The sequence below is a fragment of the Astatotilapia calliptera genome, chromosome 13, assembly GCF_900246225.1.
Source record: "Astatotilapia calliptera chromosome 13, fAstCal1.2, whole genome shotgun sequence".
Taxonomy (NCBI): domain Eukaryota; kingdom Metazoa; phylum Chordata; class Actinopteri; order Cichliformes; family Cichlidae; genus Astatotilapia; species Astatotilapia calliptera.
In genome coordinates, this window is record NC_039314.1 from 642,061 (window position 1) to 667,304 (window position 25,244).

General features: G+C 44.6%; 1 protein-coding gene, 2 long non-coding RNA genes and 1 pseudogene across 4 annotated transcripts in view; 2 read left to right on the forward strand and 2 right to left on the reverse strand.

The window, feature by feature from the left end:
• The first annotated feature begins 1,483 nt into the window (after window positions 1–1,483).
• On the forward strand, window positions 1,484–2,081 carry LOC113035157 (uncharacterized). The gene is made up of 4 exons (XR_003274297.1): window positions 1,484–1,614; window positions 1,703–1,774; window positions 1,850–1,936; window positions 2,019–2,081. It is a non-coding gene; the product is annotated as an uncharacterized LOC113035157 (long non-coding RNA).
• A 104-nt stretch (window positions 2,082–2,185) lies between these two features.
• LOC113035162 (uncharacterized) lies at window positions 2,186–5,845 on the forward strand. Its single transcript, XR_003274305.1, has 2 exons — window positions 2,186–2,243; window positions 4,506–5,845. It is a non-coding gene; the product is annotated as an uncharacterized LOC113035162 (long non-coding RNA).
• A 5,248-nt stretch (window positions 5,846–11,093) lies between these two features.
• Window positions 11,094–11,994, reverse strand: LOC113035367 (39S ribosomal protein L49, mitochondrial pseudogene; annotated as a pseudogene).
• The window catches only part of LOC113035147 (protein TANC1-like), a 32,793-nt gene continuing 19,168 nt past the window's right edge, over window positions 11,620–25,244 (reverse strand). Inside the window, exons 9-13 of one of the 2 annotated variants that reach the window (XM_026190494.1) lie at window positions 24,608–24,722; window positions 22,936–23,106; window positions 22,623–22,771; window positions 22,163–22,303; window positions 11,620–11,682 (exon numbers count right to left, since the gene is read on the reverse strand). In XM_026190494.1, coding sequence (XP_026046279.1) covers window positions 23,040–23,106; window positions 24,608–24,722 — 182 coding nt within the window. In that variant the 3' untranslated portion in view covers window positions 11,620–11,682; window positions 22,163–22,303; window positions 22,623–22,771; window positions 22,936–23,039. Of the gene's footprint in view, window positions 11,683–22,162; window positions 22,304–22,622; window positions 22,772–22,935; window positions 23,107–24,404; window positions 24,723–25,244 lie in introns of those variants that run through there. The other variant, XM_026190495.1, reaches the window with a different exon arrangement.

Here is a 25,244-nt window from a genome sequence, read left to right on the forward strand (position 1 = left end):
ACGCGGAGATGGAATCAGTCTTCAGGTACGACACGCCATCACAGATGCAGGGAAACAGGAGCTGTAGGTGCAGCAGTGTTAATAATGTCATGTATGATGCTACCACTTGATTTGAGGAAGGAGGTTACTGTAAACCCAATTTGTCTGCTTGTTCTGACCTGGATATTCTCTGTTGGCCACAGAAAGTTTACCATATCTGTAAAGATTCCTGACACTAAAGGTTGTAGGAGGTGCAGTGTAGGTAAGCAATGCCGAGTTACTCTGGTCAGTCTGTTTGTTCACGGAGAACAACTGCAGACACTTAGTCCTGCTCTCTCTGTTTCAGCAAGAAACCCATACACAGATAGTACATATCTGTGCGGGGCTGTCCCATCTGGCCTGGTTTTACTCTTGTGGTATGAGCCTCTTCAAAAGTTCGTGCATCTAAAGGTTTGTACAGATATGTCGAACTTGCCACCTGAATAAATGTCTTCCTTTCTAACTCTACCCCAATTTCCACAATGCAAACCAGCCATTAGACCTGGATTACATAAAAGTAGACAGACAGCATATCAAAATCTGAAGCTGAAGAATGTAATTGATTTTTTTTAATAACATATGCATACTTTTTATTCAAGCCCAACAAGATTTTAGAGACTAAATAAAAGAAACGTTGTATAAACGCCGTCCAAAAACACCAACAGCACCTTCTCTGGGTCCAAGCTCGTGTAACTGAATGGTTACCATGTGTTTTCTGTGCTACAGGAACAGTGTTATCAGCACACAGTTCAACGCCAGCATGCACCATTAGATCACATAGCACAGATAATTGACAGTTTTTTTGTGAATGTCTCGCACATTTCATAACGATAATGTATGTACTGTGAGAACAGAGCTCTGTGTTAAGCCTGTCTGCAGTCCTAACACAGTGCTGCTTGGAGAAACACGCCTGTGCCACAACATTATGGAAAAGTGGCATCAGTCCAAAGACGTGCAGTTAGGGGATGGATGGATGGATGGATGGAAGGATGGATGGACGGGTGGATGGATGGATGGATGGATGGATGGATGGATGGATGGATGGATGGATGGATGGATGGATGGATGGATGGATGGATGGATGGATGGATGGGTGGGTGGATGGATGGATGGACGGATGGGTGGACGGGTGGATGGATGGATGGACGGGTGGATGGATGGATGGATGGATGGATGGGTGGGTGGATGTTTGGACGAACAGATGGACGGGTGGATGGATGGATGGATGGATGGATGGATGGATGGATGGATGGATGGGTGGATGGATGGATGGATGGATGGATGGGTGGATGGCATCGGTTTATCTTTAATCTCAAGATTTAATAATCATACAAGAATTCTGTTGTGCTGTTTTTGACGGTTGTATGAACAGGTTCAGCTCAGGTTTAACAAGCATCACTTAACCATCCATGAGAATTTATTTAGTTTTTTTTGTTTTCCTTGGTGACTGTTTCACAGCAACTCGCCATCAGACTCCCAGATTCTCTTCTCAGCTGTGTGTTGGAGTGAGAGACTGTAGTAATGATAAACCACCAACCGGCCAACAGCTCAGGTTTGATATTATAGAGCTGAACGGCGCTCCTGTTCCAGTGCCAGGTAGGACCGTTTCTGCGTGTCTCTGCTGACTTCCTGAAGCTTCAAGCTTCAACTTGTTGCAACAAGCTTCCTTCTTTCCGTGCATCAGGAGATAGTGGAGCACTCAGAGTCGTGCAGGTAACCCAGCTGGACCGAGACACTGTTCTCATCACCTTGGAAAGTAAGTCCCCTCGCATATTGTGAATCCTTCAAATGTCTTTCATGCTCATTCTCAATCCGTGTACCGTTTGGACAGGAACTGTAAAGATCGTGAACCTGCAAGGACTTCCATCCAGACAGCTGCCTGCAGAAATAGTCTTTGACTTCCCCATTGAAACACTAGGTAGAAATGATGATGTGACAAACAAAGTGAATGAGAGCTGATGTGTGTCCTGAAAGCTGAGTGACACCTCCTGTTCTGTCAGTCTGCTTGCAGGATAGTGTGCTGGCGTTCTGGAAGCATGGCCTCAAAGGGAGGAGTTTCAGATGAGGTGATGAACTAGTAAATTCATCCAACGTTGGCTGAGCTCGTATCATGTGCTTATCATATTAGTTCTAAGTCATTACACATGTGAATTTTCACTTTATGTGCAGGTAACACAAGAAATTACAGATGAGAGTCGTGTGTTCAGAGTTCTGGGAACAAACAGGTATGTTAACTGTATGCTGACAAGAGCTATCAATCACTGTGAGAAACTAGTAATCCTAGTACATCAGAAGTAATCAGGATAGTATTTTTCTTGATACTATTGTTAATAGACCTGGAAGTGATTTTCAGAGTAGCATGTGGAAGTAGCATGAATACTGCTAGCATTAATGGTAGCATTAAAGCAGGAGTCACACTAGAGTGTTTGTTCTGTTGGTTACTCAGATCCAAGGATTTAGGAAATGCAGCCTATGTGTTTGCATGCAGCCCTCCAAAGAAAAACAGCCATTAAAGTTACCAACTACTGTCTACCTGACACTTTGTACAGAAAACTACTTTCCTTAGTGCTAATTTTCTTTATTCTAGTACCAAATCACAACAATAGTCACTTCAAGACACTGTATATTGTAAGGTAAAGGCCCTGCAATTATGGTGCACAAAGGTGAAAAACTCCCTTTTAGCAGGTGAAAACCTGAACCAGGCTGGGGGAGGGGCGGGCATCTGCTGCGATTGGTTGGGGGGGTGAGAGGAGGAAGACGGGACAAAGACAATCTGGGGAAGAGAGCCAGAGAATATTCTCAACTAATGATTGAATGCAGAGAGGTGTTTAAATAGATAGTGAGTGAAAAGGGCGACTGAAGAAGAAACACTTGGTGCATCACGGGAACCCGCCAGCAGCCTAGACTTAGGCTAACTAAGGGAGGATTCAGGGAAGAAAGGAAAGTTTGAAGCCTAATGTTAAAAGTAGAGAGGGTGTCTGTCTCCCAAACCCAAACTGGAAGCTGGTTCCACAGAAGTGGTGGCTGTAGTTCAGGTGGGGGAGCAGGTCACCTACTCCCCGTCTACATGCCAGATATCCTGCATGAAAGTTGCTCTTCGGTGCATCCGTCAGAGTATGAATGGGTGTGAACGGGTGAATGAGGCAAGCTTTGAGTGCTCAGAGTAGAAAACCACTATATAAGAACCGGTCCATTTACCATTTACCAAGAGGGGCCTGGAAACCGAAGGGTCTGGCTCCCATTTTACTTTTAAATACTTGGAACGAAGTGCTCTAATGGGGTGATATGGTACTATAAGGTCATTAAGATAAGACAGGGGCTGATTATTCAAAACCTTTTATGTGAGGATTTTGAATCTTTTATTCTGGATAAAACAGGGAGCCAATAAATGTTCTGTTTCTAGTCCCTGTCAGGACTCTCGCTGCAGCATGTTGCTCAGAGCAGTCTGGAATTGATTTTTGACTAAATAATTAAAACTAATAATAATATATTACTATATTATATTACTAACAAATCCAGGACACCCCTGTTGATCCAGCAGCTCTTAATGAAGTTTGTAATAAGAATCGTGGTGAGTTCATTAGAAATATTTCACTTTTCTTTTTTAAATCAGTCATTACTGGAATCATCTGAAGTGCAAAAACAGTGGGATTATATATGAGAAGGATGGACTCAAAGACTGTCGTGTATCACATATGTATTACATCGATGTCCAAAATCAATGCATCATTAATGAAACTGAAACAAAAGTACTGAATTTCATGTGGAAGACCAAACCTCAGCATTCAGGAAAGTCTTATACAGAAGCAAAGATAATGGACGTTACCCGGAGTTTTCCACTGTGAAACCAGGAATAACAGCTTAAAAATGTTTCTGTGATCTAAATCATTGTCAGCCTGGCAGGCAAATAGCGTGGACACCAAAGTTTGTGAACGTGATAACCTGAGAACAAAGACATGTAGGATTTTAAATCGGTACCATAGGTGTGTCTACTGGGAGGCTGAGGCTTAGCGCTGCTGGCTGCCAGTACTAAGTATTATTATACAACCCTTATTTTAGTTGATCTTATCTTCTTTCCTTGTGTTTCAGTTAGTTTTTACTCAAACTGGGTGTAGAAGGAATCCCTGCAAAGGTTTCTTTTTCTTCTGTGTTATGTTTTATGTATTTCTCAGCTCTTTGCTTCCTTTTTTCTACTTTAAACTTGTTTGTATGCTGGTGTGTAAATGTTCACACTTATCATAAAGTTTAAAAAAGTAGTAGGCGTGGTGATGAGCAGGAACAGGAGTAAAACTCCAGTAAGTGTACCAGTACTGTACCAGTGTGTAGCATTAAAGTCAAACTACAGTGGTTGTAGTATCAGTAGAGTAGTGTTAGTACTAGAGGTGGGAGGAGTAGAAGCAGGTGGAGGCACTGGCTTTAGGTTAGTACTGCCTTTCTCTGGCTCTCCTTTACAACTCATCTCCTTCTCATTTGCTGACAATGTGCAGAGACATCCTCCTTCAGAGCACACCGACTGATGACCCGTCAGCACTGAGCAGCCTGTACATCCTGACAGGACACGAAAGCAGCTACTGAGAGAGGACACGGGGCTCATTCGACGGTGTTACCAAAGAAAAGCACAGCCTGTCTGTAACTGTGGGGTGGAAACGATGCTCTGTTTCACTGAGGCTGTGCCAGGAAACGGTTCAATGCTGGGAATGACAAATGTTAGGAAGGTATCCTGCTGACTGTCCAGCCTTCACCTGTACACAAGACACCTGTCAAGGTCCTCGCTGGGGTTATAGTTGATAAAGCTTTCTAGCTTTTCTTGTCTATTCAGCTTACCTGCTTAAATCAGACCTTTCTGTTAAAGCTAATGCAGACTCCACTGATCCGCCCGCTCAGTGTGGACGGGAGAATAACCTGAACATGGCCTCTGGGACATCATCGTACTGATGTTATGAAGCGCTCAGTCAGGTTTTCTTCTTGATCAGACTGAGGGGCAGACTGAGTGTGTTTTGGTGCCTCAACATTCAGTCATATTCTGTAAAGCCATTTTCTGTCTGCATGCTGCACATAACCTCTTTGGACCAGAGTGCTGTGACACCTACACCTTACACCTGCAGGAGCTGCTCGGCCATAGAAAGCTGCTCTGTGAAGTGCACGGCTTTTTTGCCAGTGTTGATCTTATGGGTTTAATGTAATAACTAATTTTTCACATCATCGTCTGAGTCGTAATCCCAACGAGGAAACCTGGAATGTAAAACTTGATGGACGCTCCAGCTGAAGAGTGAAGTGTCAGACTTTTAATGGATCTTTCAAGCATTAGCGTACTTACAATGGCAGAAACAGTGCCACGTCTAAAGCATAGGAGCCATCTTCATCTCATTCTTCCCATTTCATGCAAGTTTCTTCTCATCCTCAGATGGACAGAATTTGGTTTGCTGACTTCATTCAGTCACACCATACTAGAGCATAAAAAGTGGAAATAAACTGGTCAGTAAGAAAGTGTGATGCTTGAAAGTATAGCGTAAGGACAGCAGCAGCACTGCATTTACAGCTGATATGATGACTTCAGCATCTTTAAAGAACTGTGAAGGAATTATCAGTGCTAACACAACCTTAAGCACGTGATGTGACCGTATACACTGCTTACACTTTCAGTATCCTTACTTAAAGAGAACATCTCAGAAAAAAGTACAGTTAGCAAGAAGCTTTGAGAACAAGGCAGTGTTATTGTATGCTAACCACCGTGGTGGTGTAGCTTGTCCTGATAAAAAGTGAATGTGGTCACATTATACTTGTTAACTAAAATGAAAAAATAAAATAATTCCACTACATGGGTAAAGATATTTATGATATTTATGGAAAGGATACTATAAAAGTAACACTGGCCTTTCCATGAGAGAAACTTGAAGTACAGTATGCATGTTGAGATTAATGTTTGTTTAATATGTTTTTGCTACTATGTGAAGATGTGATGTTATTAACAACACAGAATAGACAGAAATAAAGATTTTCATACTCTTGGAGTTTTATGAAGAGTTTGTTGGGTTGTTCTTCTTTGAATGTGTGGATCGATGCTTCTGCGATTTATATCTTAATCCTTCAATTTGTAAAAAACATTTTGAATTCCGTTTGAGAAGATAAATGAAGGTTCTTGCGTTCAAGTGGAGGCTCTAGCAGACTGAGAAAGTAACTGCATAACTGGTCAAAGGAGCTTGTAAAGAAAAGCGTCTGGACTTCTTTAAGTTACTTGAAGACGTTTCACCTCTCATCCGAGAAGCTTCTTCAGTTCTAAGGTCAAATGGTGGAGAGTCCCAGATAACTGCATAACTATGTTATTCCTGCACCCATAGCAGCAAGTAAGTGAAGGCAGTGATGAGGGCTGATGAGTTCTCAGATCACTCAGTCAGTCTCTGAGCGTCACCTTTATTGTGATCGCGCACTTTAAGCTTTCATGCCTGTATTTTTGCACAATTGTGATAATACTGTATTGAAAGAAATCTGTGCACAGACGAACATGGGGTGGCTTTGCTCAGGTAGTAGAGGAAGGTGCTTCAATCCCCGTCTGCATGCCAAATATCCCTGGGCAAGATACCAACCCAGAGTTGCTCTCCGAATGTGTGTGAACATTACACAGAAAGTGCTTACAGAGAAAAGTGCTTGCGTACACCTGAATGAGGCAAGTTCTTTAAAGTGCTTTGAGTACTATATAAGAACCAGTCCATTTACATCGCCAAAGCACTCAATACTCTCTTTACGAAGTTCTCTGTAGTTTGTTTCTCCAGCACCATATTTGACCGCGGTCAAGTGAGCCCTCACTTACGACCACACAGTCAAGCCAGCCGCACCTAAAATGTTGTTGCACTATTCTTATGCATATTACGGTACGGGTGCCGACTGGCTTAGAAATGCAGTCTTTTGTGTCCTGACCAGAGATGGGCAGTAACGCGTTACTTGTAATCCGATTACTTTTTTCAAGTAACAAGTAAAGTAAGGGATTACTATTGCAAAAACGATAATTAGATTACCGTTACTTTCCCGTAGGAACGCTGCGTTACTAAAACAGTGATTTTTTTGCGAGAATGTCTCATGACAGTGACGTAAGCAAGTGCAACGTCCGTGACAACAGCTGTGTGCAGATCAACAATGGATAATATATCGAGTGCGGGAGAGAGTATGAGCGTGCAGCGTTTAAAGCGTGGAAGTACTGACCTTACTTTGAGTTTGATTCCATAAAAAGTGACAAAAACATTAGTGTCCGTTGTGCGTGGGAAGAAAACTTCTTTTTACGGCGAAAAAACCCCCTAAACTTCCAAGCAAGCACCGAGTGCGCTACAACGTAATGGGAAAGTCACAGAGAAACTCGCGGATTCTTCCACTGACCGCGGCACACCTGCACCAGGGTAAACCTCCGCCTGCCCTACTCCTGCTTTACAGGTGAAAATAGAGCCAAAGGACCGCTAGTCTTTGATTTTATTTATTTTCTGCTGTGTTTTACTTGCATCTATTTGAAAGAGTGAGTGTAAACACAAAAAATATTTTATTTTATGTGCTGGAATGGGCAGAAAATAAGTTTAAATATTAAACAAATTTCTTCCAGTCAGAGAATGTTACATATAATTCAATTTTAAATTTGGTTTTATTTGTAGAGTAAATGTAATAGCGTACATGTTAAATAAACATTTAATTCCCACGAAACATACTAATGATATGGCAGACATCGAAACAGGTAAAAGAAACAATCATGTTTATTCATTTTCATTAATTTAAAATACCCTTTACAAAGTATATATATAGAAACATAATCCAACATATGTGGAAAAAAACAAAAAAAACTGACACCCTGCTTTAAACGCACATATATAAAAGTTACTCTTTTAATAATTTCTACTTTGTTGTCCTGATGACGCAGTCGTTCACCTGCATGTGGTGCAATCCAATTAGGCTGTCAGTAGTACTTCAGGTCTCCCAGCCCTTTGCCAGACAGGAGGAGACACCAACCCCCAGGTAACTCAAACAAAGATGTATTAATATAACATAAAACAGAGCTTTGACCTTGCAAGGTTAATATGTGTGCACGCCATATAAACATTGGAAGGTGTGATGGAAAAATGAATACATTTAATAAAGAAACGATATTGAACAATAAATGGAATATTTTAAAGTAGTGACTGTAAATTAAACTAAAGTGAATCAACGGGTGGTGAGGTGTGGAGCTTACCATGTGTGGCATGCCATCACACATGGCAACTGTCATGACCAACTCAGCGTGGAAACCTGAGATGAACCTAAAAAGTAGAAAACTCAGGGTTTTTTTTTTTTTAATAATTCTACTTTTTGTTGGCAGTCGCTGTCCTGATGACACAGTCGTTCACCTGTGGGGGAGAAAACAAAACAAAATTGTCAAAAATGTTAAAGTTACAGTGAAACTTCAAATCCTTGTACAATTCAGTGGTATTTATACTGTAAACTTAATCCCTATGCTGTAAACTGACATGTAACTCTAGGAATCACTCATTTCAGCCACCTTTGCCACCATTTTCCACATTAATTAGAAGAAGAAATGAAATAAATGAATCGATTAGCTCAAAGAAATTCCACTGCAGACGAGTGTTTTGGTGGTTAAACTGCAAAGCAAGCCACGCACATGGTGCAGGCCACTTCTGTGGGCTCTATCAGGGATTTATGTGACTAGTCGACTAATTGTCACTAGTCTGTATCAGACTTACCAGTCGTTCAATCTAATTGTTAACATTTTAATTGATGCCCAATGCTGGTACATTGTGTTCTAAATGTTAGGCAGCGATCTACCACCAGATGGTGCACTGTTGTTGAGAAACGCCATAAATCTATTAATCTACCCTGATCTTCTTGTTAACACTGAGATCGCAGATACACGCAGAGGAAATTAGTTTCCTGAGAGGTGGAAAACCTCTCCTTTAGGAGAGCAGTTAAGTCAATGGGGGAGGGGCTCAGAGTAGAGTCACTACTCCTTCACATCAAAAGGTGACAGCCACCTTGGCCAGGAGGCTGTTCCAGCTGGGCACGTCCTACCAGTAGGAGGCCCCAGCATCCTTGGTCATGCTAGCCAGTTTACATCTATCAGCTGTGGTCAGGAGTAGTCCTTCCTGCTGCCCCCACAACCTGACTAGAAAACGGCTGTATAATGTATTACCTGAATCATTCTCGCCACACTTAGACGTACTTTTAGATTCTCAAATGATTGTCATATTTTAATAGAACATCTTTTGTAGTAATGCATTTTCATTTGTATTTAACAGAATGTGATAAATGGTTTAAGATACCTCTGCGTCTAGTTTGACAGTTTCTATTAATCAGTTCTGAAAATCAACTCAATATCTGAATGTTCCTTAGTTTTACATTAGTTGGTTAGTCTAATTATTTCCCCCTCGATTAGTCGACTAGTAAATAAGACGCCAGGAACATCCCTACTCTTCAGACAAAATGTGAGTATGAATTACACACCAAGGTATTAAAATGGATATGGAGTATGGCTTTGGTTTACCATAAACAGCTGATGTAAGGACATCATTAAATTATCTTTTTTTCTTAAAGAAATCTACTTCATCATGTGTAATATTTTATATCATGTGTAAGTTCCATCACAACCTGCTGTGGTTTTATTTTGAAATGTTTTTATTGTTGCATGCTGCACCCAGTGTGAATGTAGAGATTTGTGAATTTCATCAGTAATAAATGTTTTTGGACCCTTTAAGGCTGAAAGCGTTTGTCACACTCATATCACAGACGTCTAACGTCATCTTGTTGGCCACACTAACTAAAGAACAAACAAACAAACAGCCCACCTGTAGCATTTCTACACATTGACCTCCACAGAAAAGTGTCAGTGTTAAAGGACCTACATGACATAAAGCAGATCATTGTAATGTTGTTGCACACTGTTGCAGTAATGAATGTCCTAATGTGTATATTGTCAATTAGGGCTGCCACAAACGATTATTTTGATAGTCGACTAGTCACCGATTATTTATGCGATTAGTCGACTAATCAGATCATCATCCACTGGACGTAAAACTACAGCTTATTGCACCAGCAGCATCTGCTCTTATATAACTATCATTAGCTTACAGCTTTAAGCTTTTAAGGTGCTAACTAAAAATAAAGACAAGATGATAGTTTATTCAATTTTAATGAAATTTGCAGATTGTTTCGGTAAAGTTTAATAAACTCCTTGCTATCTAAAATATAACAGGACACCGGAGTATATTCTCCAGCATCTCACACTTCTGATAATCAGCTGTCTGCTTGACGTTTATTCAGCTGTGTAAAAACTATAACTTTAATCTCAGCCAAACCGATTTACTCAGGAACAAATAAAATACAAAAAAAAAAAAAAAAAAGCCAAACAACAACATTTTTAATTTATCTAAGTGACTCATATATATTTAACCTGAGTCGCGAAAGACGGCGGTGGGTTTGAAAACAATTTGCCGGGAGTCCGGTGTTCTCACGGTGCTAGTGACCTAGCCCCCGGCTAGCTATCGAGCTAGTGGGTAACAGACGTCTCCGAAAACGTCGGAGCGCTTTTGAAAATATGTGGTGTCTTGATAAACTGAGCCGATATTTGAGGTTTACACAGCTACATTCTCGCCTGAAAATATGTTAAACGTTTATTTTGTGACCCAGAAAGAATAATAAGAGTAATATTAAAACTAACTAGCTACCGCCATTGTTGGAAACTAAGCTGGGCCGCGCTATGAATTCTGGGACACAGCTGCTTCTTCTTCTTCGGGGTTTAACGGCAGCTGGCATCCTTGTACATGCTGTGCTGCCATCTTCTGTTTCAGTCCGTTATTACACTCTTAAATCCTGCTATTATTCCTGCGTCTTTTGCGATCTTACAAAGCTTCAAACGACACGTCGACTATTAAATCAGTCGTCGACGATTTTGATAGTCGACGTAATCGTGACTAGTCGACAAATCGTGGCAGCCCTATTGTCAATAATAATGTGGATACTCAAATTGCAACTCAGTCTGAAGAATCTAAAAACGGTGAGTCGAGATTTTTTACCTATTTTTTTGGAGAAATCATGGGTGACAATAAACAGGCAGTTGCTATGCTTCTACGTTTAATGATGATTACTTAACCTGACCTGCATCATTTTACACTCAGTGGTCACATCACATCTCACTGCTGTCAAAGAGTTCATTAAGTTGGCACAGGTCAGCAGTCCTCCTCCACCGCTCTCTGTCCCTTCAGCAGGTCGATGCCAGCACTTCAAGCTCTTTCAGTCAGAAACCTTTGCTGACCAGCCAGTCCTTCAGCTCATATCGAAGTGACCTTTGACCTTCACGGTCATGGTGATCACATTGACCTGTGTAAGCAGCTCTTTCCCCATCACCTCCTTCAGGTACTGCCTCACGTCCTTCTCTAGAGCCCGAATGTCACCCTCCCTTTTCCATATCAGCGTTAATTTCTGGTTGCTATTGGTTACATCAGTGTAAATCAGGATGTCGTGTCGGGAGCTGCAGATCATGTAGGGCAGAGACGAATTCGGGCAGATCCCGCAGTAGGCATCCAGCCTGATGGGGTAGGACCAGTGTGTTTAGGCAGAGTGGGGATCCGTGATGGTGGGATGAGCCGCTCAACAGCTGAACTCTTCACTCTTGGTAAGATGTTGAAACTGTTTTGGGTTCTAATCGTAGGAATAGACAGTTTTTAGGTTATATAAAAAACTTTAAATTGGTCTGAATTGATCATAATGGGAACAAGTTGTTGAAAAATCCTTCCTGAATATGCATCTGAACAGACCCAACAGAGCACCTCAGTAAAGGACTTTAAATTCTTATCACTACAAAATTTAATAACTGGGCAAAGGACAGACGCAACAATACTGATGATTACAACCTCACAAAGAAAACAGAATGTATGTTGTATCACTCAACACTAGAGGATATATTAGCTGTGTCAGTTGTTAGACTTGAAACAACAGCTTTATTGTCCACATTTTGACTTTAGTCTGTACAGTTTGTTCACTGACCTTCTGTCCCTCACTGACTCAAGTGCCTCCAGATTTGAACAGTGTTGGTCAAGTTACTTGAAAAAAGTAATCAGTAACTAATTACTGATTACTTCCCCCAAAAAGTAATCCCGTTACTTTACTGATTACTTATTTTCAAAAGTAATTAATTACTTAGTTACTTAGTTACTTTTTAAAAGCACGATTTACAACCTGAAGCGGTGATAAAGTGATAGATCTTTCAGCCCAATTCTACTTTTTCTGCATAATCCATCATACAAAATGTAATCAAATGGAAAGGTCTCTTTTTAAAACTTGTTTTATTAGTTTTAATCTTTTAACTTTATGCATCAAGCAAAAATTTAATTATATGCAACATTCTCTGACTTGAATAAATTAGTTTAACATTTAAACCTATTTTCTGCACATTCCAGCACATAAAATAAAATATTTTTTGTGTTTACACTCACTCTTTCAAATAGATGCAAGTAAAACACAGAGTCAAAGCATGACATCTCTCATGATCAGGGCTGGACTGGGACAAAAAAATCAGCCCGGGCATTTTGACTAGAGACCGGCCCACCAGGTATTATAGGAAAAACCATAAAGCCTTTGAATGAAAACAAACGTCGTTGTGACAGTGATGTACACTGTCTTGTTGGTACATATGTATCAATCTAATAAACTTAAACCTACACCATCCTCCCTATTCTGGTATTCTAAACAGTACTTCCTACAAAACTGCTCAAAGAAGTCCTGCCATTAATTAATTCTTCGATCTTAAATATGACCAACCTATCTCTAATGATCGGCTATGTACCACAGGCCTTCAAGCAAGCTGTAGTTAAACCTTTACTCAAAAAGCCATCTCTAGACCCAGCAGTCTTAGCTAATTATAGGCCAATCTCCAACCTTCCTTTCATATCAAAAATCCTTGAAAGAGTAGTTGTCAAACAGCTAACAGATCATCTGCAGAGGAATGGTTTATTTGAAGAGTTTCAGTCAGGTTTCAGAGCTCATCACAGCACAGAAACAGCTTTAGTGAAGGTTACAAATGATCTTCTTATGGCCTCTGACAGTGGACTCATCTCTGTGCTTGTCCTGCTAGACCTTAGCGCAGCATTCGATACTGTTGACCATAATATCCTATTAGAGCGATTAGAACATGCTGTAGGTATTACAGGTACTGCACTGCAGTGGTTTGTATCATATCTATCTAATAGACTCCAATTTGTTCATGTAAATGGAGAGTCCTCTTCACACACTGAGGTTAATTATGGAGTTCCACAGGGTTCAGTGCTAGGACCAATTCTGTTTACATTATACATGCTTCCCTTAGGCAGCATCATTAGAAGTGTCACGGTTTGCGGGGCAAGCCGTGTGGATTTGTAGTAGGACCAAAAGGACGGCAGTTCTGGTGCAGGTGGGTGTTTATTTATGATAGTGGGTCAATACAAACAGCAAGGGTGGCAAAACATGAAACTAGAAACCTAAACTGGGTAAACTAATAAGACAAACCAGAAACGAAGATGCAGGGAGGTCCGGGGAAATACATACGGGGAGACGCAGGGAGACCGAGGGGAAACAACACAGACGAACCAGCGATTACTAAGACAGAAAATACAACTTAAATACACTCAGAACACAGGGAGATTACACACAGGTGGGAGACACAGCTGGGAGTGATTAACATGACGAGACCAGGGAGGCAAACTGAAAACACTCACATAAGACGCAGACCTTCACAATAAAACAGGAACACACGGGGGGGGGGACAGGGTAAACACCAATTAGAGGACAGAATGTCAGCCGGTGATCGGCTGTGATCAGCTGATCACGGGGCCGGGGTTAAAAGAGAGACGCCACCCACCTGTTCGCCGCTCAGACATCAGTATCCTCGTGTCACGAGCTCCGAAACTCTGCCGACGTCAGTCTCCGCCTGATTCAGCAACTGTGAGTTACAATCCCTTTCAATCCTTTTTCTCTTCCCGGCTCCGCTCGCTCTCTGTCTGTAACGACCGTTCCGAAGCCACGCTTCGTGCTCAGGTCATTACTAGAATAACTGCGTGTCTGCTCCAAACCCACCGCTAGCCTTCGCCGCGCTTGGGTCTAGCCAGCACGCCACACGGGCACGCCGAATTACTGTGTGCGATCCGCCCGGCCGTGACAGGATGTCTGAGCCGCATGTAGACCCAGCGGAATTCGAACGGCTGAAAGCCGAAGTGTTATATCTTCGCGGTGTGGTGGATCGGATGAGCACAAAGATGGAGTCTCTCACCGAAACTGTCCTCCAGCTTTCCTCTTCCGTCACCTCGCTGCAACGTCAGCCAGCGCCGGTGAGCGCTGAACCCCGGATCGGACTACCCGACAAGTGGAACGGAGTAGACGGCCGGCCTGATGGACTGCTCGCCACCTTAGACATGATGTTTGAATGTCAACCCACTAAATACGTCACTGCCCGTGCAAAAGTGGCGATGCTCACCTCTCTCTTGTCTGGCCAGGCTCAGGAATGGGCCGCGGCTCTCTACAACAATAAGTCTGCAGCGTGTAATGACTATGCTCTGTTTGTGGAGGAGTTAAAAAAGACTTTCGTTCCCCCCAGCAGTGAAGTGGAAGTGGAGTCACAGCTGCTTCATCTACGCCAGGGCGGCCGACCAGTCTGTTACTTCGCCTCCCGATTCCGCACCCTGGCTGCTAAGCTTCAATGGGGAGATGCTTCTCTGCGCTCCATCTTTCTAGAGGGGCTGGCTGATTACATCAGAGACGAGATGGCCGGCCGTGAGGCCCCAAAGACCTTGGATGAGGCCGTGGACCTTGCCCTGAAGATCGACCAACGCGTGATGTCGCGGCCTCGCCATGCCCCTCGGGCCTTAAAACCCTTCCAGCCTCAGCGGACCACGTCGTCGCGACCTCCTCCCCCCTCTGATGGAGCCACGGCTAGCCCAAGCAGCACATCCAGCGAGGAGCCCATGCAGCTGGGTGGACTCCCCAAAGAGGAGAAAGAGAGACGCTGGCGTGAGGGCCTCTGCGCCTACTGTGGATCAGCTCGACACCGCCGTCCCCAGTGCCCGCTGCGGCCGGGAAACGACGACGCCAGGTAGACTGCAGGGGTGTCCCACCTGGCCCTTCCCACTCCTCTGATCCCTCTCGTTTTCTGTTACCGGTCACATTTCACCTGAAACACCAACAGCTCTCATCCGAAGCCCTCCTGGACACCGGAGCCGCCGAGAACTTCATCGACCAAAAACTAGCCTCTCGGCTCCGCATCCCATTGACTTCCGTCGACCGATTTCTCCCGGTGACCTCAGTAGACGGGCGACCACTCCAACCCTACCCGGTCCAGTTCCAGACCCAGCCAGTCCGCATGTCTGTCGGGGATCATCAGGAGGAGATCCGGTTCCTAGTAGTCTCGGCCTCTTCCTCTCCTCTCATCCTCGGATACCCCTGGTTCCGTCGACATGACCCCCACGTCTCCTGGTCTTCCTGCCAGATCCTGGACTGGGGTCCCCAGTGTTCACGCCGCTGCCTTCTCCTCCGGACTGGACAGGACTCAAAGTCAGAAGAGGCGTCACCCCCGGAGCCCGTCGATCTGGATAGGATCCCTCCGGCTTACCACGACCTGTCCGAGGTCTTCAGTAAGAGGCGAGCCTCCGCTCTCCCTCCTCATCGCTCCTACGACATGGCCATCGAGCTCCTCCCGGGAGCAGTCCCTCCTCGTGGTCGCCTGTTCTCGCTGTCAACCGCAGAGAACAAAGCCATGGAGGAGTACGTCGCTGAGGCTCTCCAACAGGGCTTCATTCGCCCTTCTACCTCCCCTGCAGCTGCGGGGTTCTTCTTTGTAAAGAAGAAAGACGGCGGGCTTCACCCCTGTATAGACTACCGAGGCTTGAATAAAATCACTGTTAAGAACCGCCATCCTCTTCCTCTGCTATCCACCGCGCTCGATTCCCTCTCCCAGGCCTGCATCTTCACCAAACTAGACCTACGCAGCGCTTACAATTTGGTGCGGATTAGAGAAGGGGACGAATGGAAGACGGCCTTCATCACCCCTAACGGGCACTGGGAGTATCTGGTGATGCCCTTCGGCCTCTGCAACAGCCCTGCTGTCTTCCAACACCTGATCAACGATGTCTTGCGGGACATGCTGGGCCGATGGGTGTTTGCCTATCTGGATGACATCCTGATCTACTCCCGCACCGAAGTGGACCATATTCGCCATGTGCGGGCCGTGCTAAGCAGGCTGCTCGAGTACCAGCTGTTCTGCAAACTGGAAAAGTGTGCCTTCCATCAACGGTCCACTACCTTCCTGGGCTTCACCATCTCCTCCAATGGCCTGACCATGGACCCGCAAAAGCTCCAAGCCGTGACCCAGTGGCCTCAGCCTTCCAGCCTTAAGCAGCTACAGAGCTTCCTGGGCTTTGCCAATTTTTATCGGCGCTTTATCCGCAATTTCAGCACCATTGTCGCGCCACTGACATCCCTCACTAAACCAGCTAACCTGCCCAGGCCCTTCTGCCTCCCCCCTGGTGCGAAACTGGCCTTCCGAGACCTTATCCGTCGGTTTGCTACAGCTCCCGTCCTGCTCCACCCTGATCCTGCCGGAGATTTTGTGGTGGAGGTGGATGCCTCCGATGTTGGCGCTGGCGCCGTCCTCTCTCAACACGGCCCGGATGGAAAACTTCACCCGTGCTGCTATTTTTCAAGGAAGTTCTCTGACACGCAGCGACGGTATGGTGTCGGCGACCGGGAACTCCTGGCCATCAAGTGGGCCTTGGAAGAATGGCGGCATTGGCTCCTGGGAGCGAAAGAACCATTTCTGATCTGGACTGATCACCAGAACCTGATCCATATTCGTTCTGCCAAGCAGCTCAACCCAAGGCAGGCCCGTTGGGCCTTATTCTTCGAACCGTACAACTTCCACCTCGCCTACCGCCCTGGCTCCAAGAACACCAAGGCAGACGCCCTCTCCCGGCAGTTCACCCAGGACGACTTCACGTCAGACCCTGGACCTATCCTACCGTCTCATTGTTTCGCTGCCCCCCTTCGGTGGCCCTTGGAGGACTCTATCCGGGATGCCCTGACCGCCGAACCGCCTCCGCCGGAGACCCCAGCTGGGCGGCTCTATGTGCCATCCCGGTGCCGTCAGGAGGCCTTGCTCTGGGCTCACTCCTCCCCGCTCTCTGGTCACCCAGGGCCCGACAGAACCCTCCAGCTCCTCCGTCGTGCCTTCTGGTGGCCCTCCATGACTCGGGACGTCCGGGACTTCGTTTCCGCCTGTGACACCTGTGCTCGGGCCAAGTCCTCCACCCAGCCACCCGCTGGCGACCTTCACCCTCTCCCGGTGCCGAGACGTCCCTGGTCCCATGTCGGCCTTGACTTTGTTACCGGCCTTCCATCTGTGGACGGTCTTGACACCATCCTCACCTTTGTGGACCGGTTTTCTAAGGCGGTGCACCTGGTCGCCCTGGCCGGCCTCCCCTCCGCCAAACGGACGGCCGAGCTCCTCCTGGACCATGTCGTCCGGCTTCACGGATTCCCCAAGGACATAGTCTCCGATCGGGGGCCACAGTTCACCGCCAGGTTCTGGAAGGCCTTCTGCCGCCTGATTGGAGCGTCTCCCAGCCTCTCGTCCGGCTATCACCCTCAGACCAATGGGCAGGTTGAACGGACCAACCAACAGTTGGGGCGCTTCTTACGGTGCTTCGTCTCCGCCCAACCGTCGCTATGGCCTCGTTACCTGGTGTGGGCTGAGTTGTCTCATAACCTTCACATCTCTTCCGCCACCGGTCTCTCGCCCTTTGAGGTCTGTCATGGATTTCAACCTCCTATCTTCAGCCATCAGGAAGCGGAGGTCGACGTGCCGGCTGCTGAACGGATGGTCCGCCGCTGTCGCCAGGCCTGGATCAAGGCGCGGGCTGCCATTTCCCGGGCCAACGCTCTGTACACCCGGCAGCATCGTCGCCGCCACCGCCCGGGTCACCCCTTCCGGCCGGGGGACCGCGTCTGGCTCTCCACTAAGCACCTACGGCTGCGCGGCGAGTCCAAGAAGCTCGCTCCCCGGTTCGTCGGCCCGTACGAAGTCACCGCCCGGCTCAACCCCGTGGCTTACCGTCTCCGGCTTCCGCCCGCCATGAAGGTCCATCCGGTTTTCCACGTCTCGCAGCTTAAGCGGCACGTCGCTTCCCCACTGGCGCCCCCCTCCCGGGCCCCGCCCCCGCCCAGGATCGTCGATGGGGGTCCTGTCTACACTGTCCGTCGGATCTTGGACTCCCGTCCCCGGGGCCGGGGGGTCCAGTATTTGGTGGACTGGGCTGGCTACGGCCCTGATGAGCGCTCCTGGGTGCCGTCCCGCTTCATCTTGGATCCTTCCCTCATCTCGGATTTCCGTCGCCGCCGTCCTGGCCCGTCGGGTGCCGGTCCTCGGGGGGGGGGTCCTGTCAGCCGGTGATCGGCTGTGATCAGCTGATCACGGGGCCGGGGTTAAAAGAGAGACGCCACCCACCTGTTCGCCGCTCAGACATCAGTATCCTCGTGTCACGAGCTCCGAAACTCTGCCGACGTCAGTCTCCGCCTGATTCAGCAACTGTGAGTTACAATCCCTTTCAATCCTTTTTCTCTTCCCGGCTCCGCTCGCTCTCTGTCTGTAACGACCGTTCCGAAGCCACGCTTCGTGCTCAGGTCATTACTAGAATAACTGCGTGTCTGCTCCAAACCCACCGCTAGCCTTCGCCGCGCTTGGGTCTAGCCAGCACGCCACACGGGCACGCCGAATTACTGTGTGCGATCCGCCCGGCCGTGACACAGAACCAAAATCGCGAAGAGAAAACACAAAACGCTGGGTCAAAAGGACCCAGGATCATGACAAGAAGACATCGCATACATTTTCACTGCTATGCAGATGACACCCAGCTCTATCTGTCCATGAAGCCAGATAACACACACCAATTAGTTAAACTGCAGGAATGTCTTAAAGACATAAAGACCTGGACGGCCGCTAACTTTCTGCTTCTTAATTCAGATAAAACTGAGGTTATTGTACTCGGCCCTGAAAATCTTAGAAATATGGTATCTAACCAGATTCTTACTCTGGATGGCATTACCTTGGCCTCCAGTAACACTGTGAGGAACCTTGGAGTCATTTTTGACCAGGACATGTCCTTCAATGCACATATTAAACAAATATGTAAGACTGCGTTCTTCCATTTGCGCAACATCTCTAAAATTTGAAATATCCTGTCTCAGAGTGACGCTGAAAAACTAGTTCATGCATTTATTACTTTCAGGCTGGACTAGTGTAATTCATTATTATCAGGATGTTCAAAAAGCCTTCAGCTAATCCAAAATGCTGCAGCAAGAGTGCTGACAGGGACTAGAAAGAGAGAGCATATTTCTCCTGTTTTGGCTTCCCTTCATTGGCTTCCTGTTAAATCCAGAATTGAATTCAAAATCCTGCTCCTCACATACAAGGTCTTAAATAATCAGGCCCCATCTTATCTTAATGACCTTGTAGTACCATATCACCCTATTAGAGCACTTCGCTCTCGCTCTGCAGGCCTACTTGTTGTTCCTAGAGTATTTAAAAGTAGAACGGGAGGGAGAGCCTTCAGTTTTCAGGCCCCTCTTCTGTGGAACCAGCTTCCAGTTTGGATTCAGGAGACAGACACTATCTCTACTTTCAAGATTAGGCTTAAAACTTTCCTTTTTGCTAAAGCATATAGTTAGGGCTGGACCAGGTGACCCTGAATCCTCCCTTAGTTATGCTGCAATAGACATAGGCTGCCGGGGGATTCCCATGATGCATTGAGTTTTTCCTTTCCAGTCACCTTTCTCGCTCACTATGTATTAACAGACCTCTCTGCATTGAATCATATCTGTTATTAACCTCTGTCTCTCTTCCACAGCATGTCTTTTATCCTGTCTTCCTTCTCTCACCCCAACCGGTCGCAGCAAATGGCCGCCCCTCCCTGAGCCTGGTTCTGCCGGAGGTTTCTTCCTGTTAAAAGGGAGTTTTTCCTTCCCACTGTTGCCAAAGTGCTTGCTCATAGGGGGTCATATGATTGTTGGGTTTTTCTCTGTATCTATGAAGCGCCTTGAGGTAGGGCTGCTCAATTAATCGAATTTTAATCACGATTACGATCTGGGCTTTCAACGATCATTAAAAATGACTGAGCCGATTATTAGCCCCTCCCTCATTTATCCGCGACACCTTAAAGGCCGGTCCGTGAAAATATTGTCGGGCATAAACCGGTCCGTGGCGCAAAAAAGGTTGGAGACCGCTGATTAAGAGGACCCGAGGGAAGCTCGGAAAGCTAAGCAGAAGTTATTTGGAGAGTGACTGCCGTTGGTTGAAAAGAGAGTTTAAAAAAAAAACAAAAAAAACTTCAGTGGTGTTGCACACTATTTTATATTATTTTTTTAAAGTCATTGTTAACCCTTTAAAGCCGGTCAGAGCAGCACGCTCCGTTTTGCGTAACTATTGTTAAATCCCTGTAGAACCTGAACCGTGTAAGCTAGCGCAATAATTTGTTTTGCATATGAAACCGGAGGAGTTGTACTTACATCTGATGCCATCAGCTTGTCCTCGGTCACGGTTTCCTTCCACATATAGCTTTGCAAAAATTGCATAAAAAGCGCTTGCAGGAACAAAAACATAATATTCCAGAAACACGCTTTGCCGATCCTATCAGCTGTTCGTAACACTTCCCACAGTGAAATGATGCACATGCTGTTTTCTTTGCAAATTTGCATCATAGGATTGTTTTTTGTTTTTCCTGCAGTATATAAAAATTGGTGTATCTCCAAAATAAAACTATGAAGACACTCAAAATAAATTTCCTGTGGTGGGAAACTATTTTTTGCAACTTTATTGTATTTAAAGTTTTGAGGGATAAACCTCTTAAATTTCTCCAAGTAGAAATATATGTAAACAAAACAAAAGCGATTTTCAATTTTTTTTGTAGTTTATTGCACTTTTTTGCAATTTATGTAATTACTATGGACTTAATGCATACATATTATTAAAATATGGGCTATAACAGTTGTATTGATGTATAGCAACTTGAAATGCTCCCACAAATGGCACTACAGCATGTAAAAAAAATAAATAAATAATATAAGCTCTGGTGGACTTGGTTCCATAGTAGGTCTTAAAGGGTTAAATAAATATCGTCAAATAATCGTGATCTCAATTTCAGTGAAAATAATCGTGATTATCATTTTTGCCATAATCGAGCAGCCCTACCTTGAGGCGACTTATGTTGTGATTTGGCGCTATATAAATAAAATTGAATTGAATTGAATTGAATTACTTAGCCGAAACCCAAAGACTGCTTGGTTGAGTTAACTTCCTGAACTATCTACACCAAAAGAACAAATCCTTTAAAAATATGATCCTGGTTCCAAAAATATGGGGTAAAGATAAGAAGGGAGGAGGGAAAGAAGAGGAACTAGGAAAAAGATGAAAGAGTATAAAAAGTAGACCAAGCCTGGACTTAACCTCTGCTAACTCCTAATGAGCTCAGTAAAACTGCTGAGGTGGTTCAGGGAGGATTTCACAGCAGGCTGTTTGCACATCCCTGGATTTCAGACATCCACTCTTCCACTATTTATGGGCCTGACTATGTGCAGCGCTTCAGCTGCTGAACTGCGCAGTTTGATTGCAATTCTCTGTGAGGTTGTGTGACGAGAAAGAGCCCGTTCTTCTTAAATATTCCACGTGGCCAGTTTTTAAACGTAAATTAGGATCATGTGCTGTGGCTTTAACAGCTTCACGTGTGGAATTTTAAAGACACTCTGAGACAATATCTGTAGATCATGTTGTTGTGTTACAAGTCAATATAGAATCAGAGCAATGTTTTAACTTCTTTTGCTGAAATAATCTACCAGTGTTAAAAAGTGACATGCCAGTTGCTCTGATGTCCGCTGATCAAACAGTGTATAAAAAGTATAAAAAGTAGACGTGTGTTTTGACAGGTTAGAACGTTAAAGCTTACCAACACTAATTGTGCCTGTCCAGTAAATAATAGAACTATTTCTGAATGAAATAAGCCTGTTGTTGGGCAGCATCTTTCATTCTTTCACTATTAAGAGTTTAAAACTAAAGACGACTTGAATAATTTTGACTCACATAATGAAAAGAGAGGTTTGTTTTACTTACCCTGAAGGCTCTGAGGACTGCTAATGGGTCATCAGTTGTGAGTCTCTGCAGGAGTGCTGGCCAGCAGCGATGAGCCATAGGCAGCAGTTCATTTTCCCTCTCACTCAGCACCTGAACGCACAACTCCAGCACGTCTAGTACCTAAAGACAAAGACGCACAACACACCTAACAATTATCTCTGTTTTGATCCTGATTATATGTGAGCTGAAACTAATTACTGAGGTCTTCATTGAGAGCCCAAACTCCTGAGCAGGCACGACTTCAGCACAGACTTATTTCTGTTTCACTCCTGGACCAGACTGAATGTTTTTCCTTGATGAGCATTACACCACTGAACAGTCATCCACACAGTTCTGACAGGATGAATTGTACCAACACTGGCGGTCCTACCTTCACAAGAATGATTATTTTTGTTATTAGTCCAACAGTTGACTCTACGTAAAACTACTGATACAGTACCTTGAGTCGGAGCCTGAGGCTGGGATCAGACAGCAGATGAATGCAGCGCTCCATAACATCCTTAGTGATGCTGAGGTGGGAGGGAAGCTCTGCTTTCACATCAGGACTACCAGTATCTTCAACATCCTCACACTCAGTGGGAGGGACTTCTGCAATGGAGCACATGTACAGTTAGACTGCCAGTTTAGCAGTGAGGTTCGGATTTCTATGACTCTTAATTACAATGATCCATCTCCTCTACACTCTGAATCTAAAATAATCACCACTACAACCTATAGCTTATATTCCACTGGCCCTTAGACAGACCTATTACCTTGGTCTTCAGTGTTATAATCATCCTCTATTCCAATGCCCTCTGCCAGTTCTTTCTGTTTGCGGTAATTCAGCAGGAATTGGCGAATGCTGAGGTCTTCCTGGTCACTGGAGCTCTACCTGGAGCTGACAGACATACTGGTCCTGCAACAATTGGAAGGAAACCACCTCGCTAAAGGAAAAAAAAGACAACAATATCAAAATAGGTTTGATTACAATAAAATAAGTCAGTTAATCAAAATCAGTGTGACAGAGATGCTGATGTTTTTGAAAAGAGCCCATTAGTGACATTTAATTCCATATTTTTACCGTGACGGCTTGTAAAACTGCAAAAACTGCAAACACCTATAGTGCCGCTGTCTAAATATTATTATGAATATGAATTCTATAACAGAAAACGACTGAGCATTTAAACCATCACGATGTATTAAATGTTTCCAAAGATACTGATAATTTGATAACAAAAAAAGTTAGTTCTCCTCAAAATGCGCCTGACTAAAAGTGGGATCAACCAGTACATATAATATTCATCCTGCTACATTTAGAAAGTGGCAACAACAGTAAACATGAGTAACTCCACCATGTGTCTATCCGGTCTTTAAGTGATGACGTGATCAATCCTACTTCTGGGCCCAAACTACTCTGCGTTTAATAAGGCTGTTGTGTTTTTAACATGTTTTAATGCTTTGTAACTTGTTCTATTTAATCTCAACAAGCCCCTTACAAAAAGTAAGCGATCACTGTCGGCCTCTCTCAGTTTTTATTACAACTATTCATTTTAAAGCTCAGTTTTTAAAACCTTACCATGTAACTACAGCCCAGGCAATGCAGCAGCACATTAATGACTAACCTGTATGTGGATGGATTATCTCAGTTGTTCTCTTGACTGAAGTTTGGTCCGTTTACAGCATCCTGCCATGCCACTGCATTTGTCCCTAACCATCGGGAACCCTCACCTTAACTCTTATCTAGTGGAAAAAAGTTCCCCTTCATCACTGTGTTAATGTTATGCTAACATAGCTGTTTCGCTAGTCACATAGCACATCACTATATACCAGCTAGCCAAACTTCAGTAACCCTACAAACATCACTGCTGCTTACTTTCCTGTCTTCATGTATGTCAGAAGTGATAGCAGAGCTGTGCCTTTTAATTTGTTTTAGAAATCCCTCAGTCAGAACCTGGTATATTATATTTAGACGGAAACTAGTGAGCTAACTCTCTGCTGACTTCTAACTTCAGACAGATGTTTAACTCTCAGTGATCATTTGACTTTGGGACCTGCAGTGTAGTTTGGGTCCAGACACGCTAATGACCAGACTTAAAGACCAAATTTCGGGTCACTTTTGCTGGTCCCAAGCCCCAATAAAGAAGCTAGCTTGAAGCTTGACATAAAAAACAATAATTGCTAAGAAAAGTGTAATTTGTAGTTCTAAATATATTCTAAATGCATTTAGATCGTTTTTACTCACTTTATGTCTCTTCCACGATGTTACGTCTCTCTCCTATGTTGGTTACAATTACATAAGCACTTAGCAGGACAGTGGAAAAACCCAGGGCCACAGTGATACTGAGAATTCCAGGTGTTCACTGTCTTCAGCAACCTTACGAGGGCCGGTTGAACGGCTACAGTCTTATCATACACGTGCAGTGTTCCTACAAGCCATAAGGTTACCTTGAGTGAGGAAGATGATGATTGAATGTCCGTCTGAGTCCATAGGTTGAGGTGCAAGCACATTTCTCCCATTCTCCACAGGGGGCAGTGGCGCATAGGTGTGACGTCACTAACACTTTAAAAGATAGAGTTTGCACAGATGTACAATCAAATCTTCTTCTATTTAAACACAAGAGACAGCAGGTCTATTTGCAGTGAGATGTAATACTCCGATGAATTTTAAACACGCTATAACATTTCACACATCGTTATGAGAGGAGCGTTTCTGAGGCAACGACAAAAGGCTGGTTTTCAAGGGGATATTTCTGAATTTTCTTTTTTCGCTTTCCATCTTCTCTGCATCACAGCACAACAATTGGATTAATAAACCTGCAGCTGAATAGCAGCAAAGGGATTTCAAATATTGCTTCATCGCTAATAATTTCTGGTGTTTGTATCTAGTCATTTCTAGACAGTGCAGCCACTCCACCACTAAATATTCAATTTATGTCTGCAGCAAAATTCCAGCTTTTTTTATTCATTTTTTCCCCGCCAAGCATAACTGAGTGCAGACAAATCTACATTGTGGTCATAACTGTGTTTACTGTTGTTTACTGATTTAATCCCCTTGAATACAGATGAGCCAGGATCACAGTTT